The sequence below is a fragment of the Citrus sinensis genome, chromosome 4 (genome assembly GCF_022201045.2).
Source record: "Citrus sinensis cultivar Valencia sweet orange chromosome 4, DVS_A1.0, whole genome shotgun sequence".
In the NCBI taxonomy this organism is placed as follows: Eukaryota; Viridiplantae; Streptophyta; class Magnoliopsida; order Sapindales; family Rutaceae; genus Citrus; species Citrus sinensis.
The window spans coordinates 25,125,049-25,134,289 of record NC_068559.1 but is presented as its reverse complement, the minus strand read 5'-3'; the positions used below and the strand labels follow the sequence as shown (position 1 = coordinate 25,134,289).

The 9,241-nt window shown below is 34.3% G+C and overlaps 1 protein-coding gene across 2 annotated transcripts; it reads right to left on the bottom strand.

Annotated features, from left to right (window-relative positions):
• Window positions 1–598: 598 nt before the first annotated feature.
• Window positions 599–4,464, bottom strand: LOC102614074 (uncharacterized). 2 transcript variants are annotated; one of them, XM_006484061.4, is made up of 2 exons: window positions 4,263–4,464; window positions 599–3,723 (listed from the first exon to the last, which is right to left on the bottom strand). In XM_006484061.4, the coding sequence occupies exon 2, from the start codon at window positions 3,593–3,595 to the stop codon at window positions 1,175–1,177; it is 2,421 nt and encodes an 806-aa protein (XP_006484124.1). In that variant the 5' UTR covers window positions 3,596–3,723; window positions 4,263–4,464; the 3' UTR covers window positions 599–1,174. The 2 variants fall into 2 exon arrangements, with proteins under 2 accessions (XP_006484124.1, XP_006484123.1); XM_006484060.3 differs by having other exon boundaries at window positions 599–3,720.
• Between the last annotated feature and the right edge of the window lie 4,777 nt (window positions 4,465–9,241).

Sequence of the window (9,241 nt, the reverse complement as noted above, 5' to 3'; positions counted from 1 at the left end):
CACTAAAGACGCAACCAAAACTGAGCAGAAAAGCATAACAAGATTTGTGCAGACAATTCGAAGGTGGATCTGGTAAATGCAAGAGTCTAGAGACCAGAGGCACAGAACAATAGTGAATTTAGCTCCCCCTACCATAGAAGGAATGATATTCATCTAGAAACAGGTAGCACGCCTAATAGCCAATAATGCCACATTATACTAATTACTAAAACCCGCAGAATATAACAAACTTTAGGTGATGTTAAAAATGTGTTTGTCTTAGAATGTGAAGTAAGCACCATAAAAATAGTGAGCATGAGTTTCTGACCCATGTTCATCTCACATTTGCATAACAATAATCAATTAGAAAAACACAAAGGGATTAGCGATTTCCTGTAATAAGCATAAAGGAGTACCTTCATCTGACAAAAGGATTTTATCCAACCTTGAACCAACAATAGTGCAATACATCGTAGAAGAAAATGCCAGCATTTGAAGAGTAAATATGTGAAAATCATAGTACAAATGGAAGGGAAAAAGCACTGAGGTTAAATTGAAATTCTTTCAAAGATTTCAGGAAAAAAAAAAATCATAAACTTAAAATGGCAACCACAACACATTGATCAAAATTCTAAATGATATAGTAAGGCAAACGCCAATTTGTAACCATAATTCAATCATAAACTTAAATCAACATATGATCAAACTATCATTTAACCTATAATCAGAACTAACAATATTACATCTCTACAAACAAGGATTTAAAAAAATTAAATTTTGTAACAGTTATAATGAAAATTGAACGGGGTAAACAATGTAGAATAATAAAGAGAGTTGCAGCTTAATTGTGGGCACTCCCATGCTTTTGCAAGTTCCAATCAAGAAGGAGACTTTCTTCAAAGCATGTAAGAGCTCTCGAACTAAGTATAAAAATCCTCACCAGCCAAATCATCAGAGGAAGCTTGATCAGGCATGAAATACACTGTACAGAACTTCAGCATTTAGCCACTTGAATTCTAAAGAACCATGTGAGCTCCCTTCTTGGAGTATTATCAAGTTGCAGACATCAAACCTGCATGACTTCATGAAATTGATAGTTCATTTTAAAGCAGACGTGGATCCTCAAAATGCGGATTAGCTCCCAATGCAATACAGTCAACAAATTTTATTCACATGAGAACAAATAATCCAGAACTCAGGTAACTGGCTCTTCATTAGGTTGGTCCACTCTCCTGCCTCTGTCAGCTACTTCATTATCCTTAATGATTTTTACCTCCTGGTTATCTTTGGAATTAGCATTCTCTACTTGCTGAGCTTTCTCCAAACTCTCTACCTCCCCAGCCTTTTCCAAACTCTCTACTGCCCCTTTAGTACTTCTCTCAGCATTATCCACTACATTTAGCTCCTCAAGTCTTTCCTCCAGAATATCTTCTTCCTTAACATCAGTTATAACCTGAAGAAGTTCCACTGGTGTAGCTGCTGGATCCAGCTCCCTGCAACCCTTTGGAGCATTGGGAGCCTCCTGGCCTGTAAGCAAGTAGGAAGGCACATGATGAGAGAACCTAAACATCTCCTCTCTCGGAATCCTCCTGACTTCTCTGGGGTCCAAATGCTGATGAAACACTGTCTTAAAACCTGCAACCTTCACCAATGGAGTAACAGTCACACCATGATCTTCATTATAGTCTTCAAGAACTTCCACCATGTCATACTTGTGTATGACTTCATCAGCTGTCAACTCATTCCAGTCAGGGGACCAGTTCCTATAGATAGCCCATACATCTCCCTTCCTGGGAAATATACGAATAGCCCCACGAGAGCCTTTTGACCACCTGACCTTGTGCGAAAAGGAATTGAGTGAGTTACTGACCTCATATCTGCCTACTCTAAAATCTCCACATGTTTTGGAGAAACCAGAAGCCACCCAGTTTAATGGGCCCAGTTCACTGTTAGTTCTAGAATTAAGCCAACTGATTCGCATTTTGAATGGATTCAAAGAGATCACACCATGAATCATGGCATAATATCTAGGCATCCCATCATCATCATCATATGCAGCCCATACCTGGTTATCTCCAAATGACTTTTCAGTTCGATCCTTATCAAAATCATGAAAATCTGGATCAGGGACATTTATGGACAAAGCTTCCACAGTCTCTGCATTTGGTCTAGCAGGAGAACTTCTGGGGACTCCATTTTTTTCCTGATTGGACTCACCAGACTTGTCTTGACCATGTGATTCATTGTTTATCAAAGATTTTTCTCCTTTCTCATTAGATTTCTCAACTCCATTGCACTCCTCTTTGAATGCAGTTTTAGCTGCTGTACCTGATCTCCATTCACTTAGTTTTTTGCAAATTTCTGTTTTAGCCTTCTCCATCAGTAGATTTTGAATATCACTCTGGGATAATTCCTTTGTGTTGTTGGCTCTAGTGATTCCATTGACCCTGACTGTTTGAAAATTACCCTGTTTAGACCCAGAGATATTAGCTGCTGCAGCTCCTGCATTTTCATTGTTGGCTCTAGTAACATTACTCCCACAGTTGGCAGCACCAATGTCCTCCATGCCTCTTCTTCTCTTTGCAGAGCTAGAGTGCCCTGGAGCACCACTCCTCTTAGAGGCATTATGCTTTCTCCGCAATGCTTCCTCTCTCTTTGAGACTGCCTGTGCCTCTCCACGCTCTCTCTTTACTTTCTCATATGCCTGTTGAACCACAGTAGCAGCTTGAGCAGCAGTTGGAGCACCACCTGTCCTGGAGAATGGACCCCACTGGAAGTTGGTGCGACCATGGGATTCGGGACTAGCAAATCCTCCTGCTCCCACATTCTGGGTGCTGGAATTATTTCTTGCCGAATTGACTGTGTTTTTACTACCTGATTGATGATTTGAGCTCTGCCGCTGCTGTGAAAAATTCCATGGGGTTTTAGAACTATTTGAAGGAGGTGGAGCTGTTTCTACTGCCAAAAATGGCTCGTGACAATTGGGGCATAGGAGATTGTGATTCAGATAAACCCTGAGATACTCATATTGCATCTTGCATCGGTGGCACACTGTCCAAAAGGTATTTGGTTTCAACTTATGAGATGGAGTAGAAGAGTGACCTGACCGCGGAGTACTCTTGGAAGCCTTTGCACTTGGTTTGGTAAAATTGTAAAACCCATTTGCAGCTGTTGCTGTTGATGTTCCTCCACTTGCAGTAGAAACCTTTTGAAATACCTTTCCATTCCTTCTCTGGTCATATTCTGCTCTCTTAGCCTTATCAGACAATAAAATCCATGCCTCTGAAACAAATTTAAATGCACCATCAGCTCCTATAGATTTATTCTTATCCGGGTGAAGCATGAGGGCCAGCTTCCTGTACTGTTTTTTCACTGTTTCATCATCAGCTTGTGGAGTTACACCAAGTATCCCATACCAATCTGCCTCCCCACCAATTTTGTTCTCAGCAGAAATATATACATCCAGTGTTGCTATCATCTGTGGAATTCCCTCCAGCCCAGGATATAAATTCTGGGCTTTCACAGCAAATTTCTTTGCCCCCGTAAAATCCTTGGCAGTGAACTTCTTCTCAGCAATCTCTTTTGCCCTCGTGGCCTCATCTTTATTGCATTCCATTTCGCTTCTTAATCTTCTTCAATGTTTTACTTGTTTATTGATTTAAGGCCACCAGGAAAAAACAACAAAATTCAGCCACTCTAAATCTCAATACCATTCATGCACTTTTGGCGTATGAAAAATCCCTACTTAAAACAAGAGAAAAAAATAGAAACAACACGAGTGAGGAATCTGCTAGAAGAAAACACCAAAAAGGACACTAATAATTACATTTTACCAAAAGCACACATCATACACAATTGCAAAAAGCAAACTTCAACATAGAGAATCAATAACATCGATAAGAAACCAGTCAAGTCACAAGTAAAAACATAAACTTCTGGGTTCACCATTTTCACATTGCACTTACATAATAACCAAACAGTCCGGGTAATCAAGTGGCAGAAATTTTAACAAATCTTTAGAAGTAATTACAAAACATAACCCCCAATAAAATATGATCACTCAATTGGCAATTATTACAATACAATATAAAGAAAAGCAATACGAATCAAAACAAAACTATCATCTACGGATCTGGGCACGTCACGTTTCTAGCTCAATCACAATCATCGCATAAACAACATACAACTTTTAATTCTCTTAAAAGAGCTCTAAAATCAGTCACCAGCTGTAAGAGAATTAACGAACTGGGAACAACCCAGATTGAGTTAAAGAATAAAATTACCGAAACATAAGAGGTGAGCTATGAAGTTGAATCAACGAGACACCATGGACAGGCCTTCAGTACCAATTATTTTTCATTTTATGCCCCTCTTTTCTAACCCAAATCAAAAAGAATCCCCAAAAAACTGGACTTTTTGTGAAAACCCCAAGACCCAGACCTAGAATGGCTTTCTCATTTAACAAAAATAACAACCAATAAAATTACAAAAATGTGGTATGGCTCGAGGGTATTTGTATGTCACTATTTTGTTAACCCTAGTCCTAGGTAAGAAACTTAACCCTGGTTAATCAATTGGTTTATAAATTTTTCTTTTCGTGACATTCATAAAAAATTATCATGTGTGTTTAATCAATTGGTTAATAATTTTTTTCTTTTTTCGTGACATTCATAAAAAATTCTCATGTGTGTTTAGTGGGGTTTTTTTTTTCACTATTCCACAAATAATACGGCAAGTAAATTATATAAATATCATCTTAAGTAAGGTGAATATTATGTTTGATATTGAGTTATTATGGTTAAAAAAATTACGGGTATTATAAAAAATTATAGTATTGAAATACAAATTAATAGAGTATTTTTAATATAAATTTTAAATAATAATTTTGAGAAAAATAATAAAGATATTATAATTTTTTTTATCATTCAGATGTGAGATAAAATTAATTTATTTTCTAAATCACAATTAAAAATATTTACAGAACTTTTTAATATTATAACATTTAAACTATAGTTATCCAATCATAGTACACTTTACATTTTTATAAATAATTATTTTATTAGTATGTCCTTTTCATTATTGAAATTCTTTTAAATTATTATTTGTTTAATAAATTTTTAATATAACATTCATTTGTTATAATATAAAATGAGAGAAATCAATCAAATTCGATCGGTATTTAGATTATAAGATCTGCGTGCAGAGTGTACACTCCTGTGGGATCATTCAAAATTTTCACCATAAAATAAATCGCTTAAAGTTTTGTTGGGCCTAGAGATGGCAAAACGCCGGGCCGGGTCCGGGTATTGCCATGACCGGACCCTGCCCGGATGCAACCGGTCCGGGTCCGGGTCCGGGCCGGGTTTTAATCCGGGTACCCGGATTTTATATTTTTTAAAATTTTATGTGTATATATTTTTTATTTTTTGGTAATTTTATAAGTTTTAAATTTATTTCAATAAAATTTGACATGAAAATATAAATTTTAAGTGTTTAAAACTTTATATATGCATAATAAATAAGTCAAATAAATATAAAATATTTAAAATAATATATATTTTATAATTTTTTAATAAAATTCGGGTTCCGGGTTTATCAAGTGATGTCCAAGACCGACTCGGCTTCATACCCGGGCCGGGTAACAACACCCGGGTACGGTCCGAGTCCGGACCGAGCGGGTATTTTTGCCACCTCTAGTTGGGCCCTCCAAAATTAGAGGTCGTGCAAAATACAAATTATTCGTTTTTGAGTTTTGGCTTGTAAACAACACAAAGTTCAACCATGGTTAAGTACATTACTAACCATGGTTAAGTGTATGATCATTGCGTTCTGCTCCTCTTCTCCTGGACAAAGCAATCTTCTATCGAGTACTGACTTGCGCAACTATTATTTATTTCGAGAATTATTATTTTAAGGCTTTAGTTATTTTACATTATTATATAATGTACATAATTCTTCCACAATTATTTGATAAAAATTCAACGGTTGTAGAATTACACGATTTTATTATTTTATATTTCCATAAACGTTGAATTTTCATCAAACGATTGTGAAAAAAGTTATGTAACTTACATAATAATATAAGGTAGCAAGTTCCTTATTTTAATAGTTATCAATCGTGGATTGCCTTGGACTTAGTTGTCTTTTTGTATTTGAAATAGAATAATTCTCTGTTGAGTACTAAGTAAGGGTGGACATTCAGACTGTGCTATAATAGAATTATTATAGAGTTCTAGTTGATTTCTAATTATAAATATCAGTGGAGCTCTAATTTTAATATATCAATACATAAAAAAAAATCAAGTTATTATAATATACAAATTAATAATTCTTGACCTAAAAAAAGGTCCAATAAGATTATAGAATTAAGTGTAACGATCTTTTCATGTGAAATATGAATTTTCAATGATAAACAGATTTAGTGAGATCCAAGTAAAGTAATTTTAATATTATAATTATATTAGATTCAATGAAACCAATTAGTTTAAAAATTAGAGCCCCAACATCATTATTAAAGTCGCACATAACCGACCTTCTCATTCGAAATCAAAATGTAATTTTAGGGTCATGCAACTCCAATGAAATTGAGTTAGAGTGGATTTAATTTTAAATATAAATATCTTTGGACCCAATTGGGATAGATCAAAATTTTAAAAAAGGAAGTTGAGTCTTTTTATCTTTTCTAAGATTAGTATAAAAATATATATCCGATAGACAATTAATTGCAAAGAGTCTCAACATTAGTACAAAGTGGAGTCTAACAACTCCTTTAATGTGAAACATTTTTTTAATTTTTGATTGGGTGAATTAGGTGAAATTAGTTTAGAATCGATCTAATTTCAAGACAATCGGGGTTCACTGAGATTGATACTAATTGTCATATAAATTTATCAGTAAAAAAATTATTATTTGCAAAATCTTGCGCAACATGGTCTTGAATTCAAACGATTTTCACTCAAAACTAATTCGCTTCCGTTTCAAGGCACTGCCAGAAAAAAAACTGAAGGGAGAAACGCGAGGGGTTATCTGCAAAAGTTGTGAAGGAAGTGTGTGCATACATATTTATTTTGAAGCAGCAAAAGTGGGAAAAGTCGCGATCATCAAGTGGGCTTGTTCATCGAATTCTACATGAACGGGCCTCTTCTGAGGTTCCTTCATTGCTTGCTAGTGCTGTCCTTTTGGGTTTGGGTGAAGCTATTGGCGCCCCCTTCGTTATCCTTATGAAACTCCTCTTCAAATAAAATTACAATTAAAGATAAATAGAATTAATCAAACATAATTTTTTTTTCCAAACAAATTACTTACATTTATACTCAATTTTTTAAAAAAAAAAATTTTTTTAAAATTTTCTACCTATTGTTTCCTATCTAATTTAAATCAATTGTACAAATTTAGAATAATCTATTATCCTTTTCAAATATCTTATTGATAAAATATCTTTGTACTTAAGATTTCTTTCCGATTATAATATAAAATGCGTGTAATTTAAGCCAATGATTAAGATTCAAAATTTCATTGCCCCGATAAACTTTTTAAATTTGTGTGAAGGGTAATAATAGGATTGCAAAAGAAATGAAAAATATCACAATACTTCTTTGAGTTTTAACAATAAAAAAAAAACTAAATGAAAAATCAGAAGTATATTTGAGGAAAAAAAAAGACATTTTTAGAAAAAAAAAATATAACCGAAAAAGGGGTTTTATGAGGACATCAGAGGGGTGCCAATAGTCCATCTCTTTTTAGTTTTGAGAATAACTAATTGGACCGTGAGCAATTGTTGAGTTTTCAAAGCCCATAATGTCCTTGATTTGATTATTTGAACAATTTATACAGTAGCTCTGACGTTGGAGATTTCATGATACTATTTAATAGTAGTGTAACTTGAGTGATTTCGTTTTCAATTAGTTAATGCCTGACTGGTATTGTAGTTGGCCAATTCTAATTTATAAATTACAATTATAAAATATTTGGTAAATACTTATTATTATAATTTTAAAAAAATAAGTTAATTTTCTCTCACACTTGTATGGCGAAAAAAATTTATAATATATTTATAAATTTTATCATAATTATGATTTAAAAATTATATTTACTTACAATATCAACATTTGTTTTATAACTATAATTATTTTTTTCTCGTAACAACGATAACTTAAAAACTATAACACATCGATACTAAATAAAAGCCTCACAGACAAGGAATAAAAAGCTGCAGCTTGTATGTTTTGTGTTTCAATTCCGAACTTAAAAAGCTTTGAAGTTAATTGGTGGCGTATTATTGAGAATGCCGTGCCTTCAACTTTGAAAGTACAAATGCCTTAAGGTCTAGTCTAAAGTCAGAGATTTACTTGATATTAAAAAGTTTACCGCTCATCACGGCGGTGAATAACTCTCTTGACCATCGAGCAACTGAGGATTAAAAAAAAGTCACCAAAAGCTCATTCTCAAACATATCCGAGAGTCATGGCAGATTCTTGTCTAGAAATGTAAAGATAGCTGACGCTTTCCAATTGATACTTAAGCTACACACTGTCGTTTTGATGGCATGATGAGATTGAGAGTGGTTCGGTGCCATGACATAAAGACCAATTATTGAACGAATTCGTGGGGACTATGTTCGTCTCTTTCCCCCAAAAAAGAATTTAAAAAAAAAAAATGAAATCCCATCTCAGTTACAAGTAATTCGGGAGAACCCTTTTTATCTTTTCTAAGATTAGTACAAACAAAACAGCTGCAAGTCCAACGTATACAAATTGGTATACTGGATTGTTTTTAAATGATCTCTCTCTTAAATGTGTATCACCACAAATTTGAACCATAAATAACAAAAGCCATCAACTCTTTTATACTGCCCTCCACCACTTGAGTGGTTAATTATACCAACGACGAATCTTCTTTAGCAAAATCCCTTGTGGGGACTAGGGATAATACATTGTCATTAGTTCTATATATCTGAAAACTAATTTAAACCTTCAAATTTACAAAGAAAATGAATTTTAGTTGTCAAAAAAAAAAAAAGGGCCAATAAACACTAAAAATCAACCACATATAATTTTGACCTAGGTAAAGGAAAGCCAAATATGGACATTATTGTTTCCATGGTCCCATGCATGTGAACTTTGTGATGGAGGCATCCCAACAAAATTGTATCCAACTTGGAAATCCTGTACGTAGCTGGCTAGCTTTGTACTATGGGTGCGCCCCCCGGGTAATTTTTAAAAACCTCCCCTGAGGTTTGGGTTTGTTGCAAGTAGATGGCGAG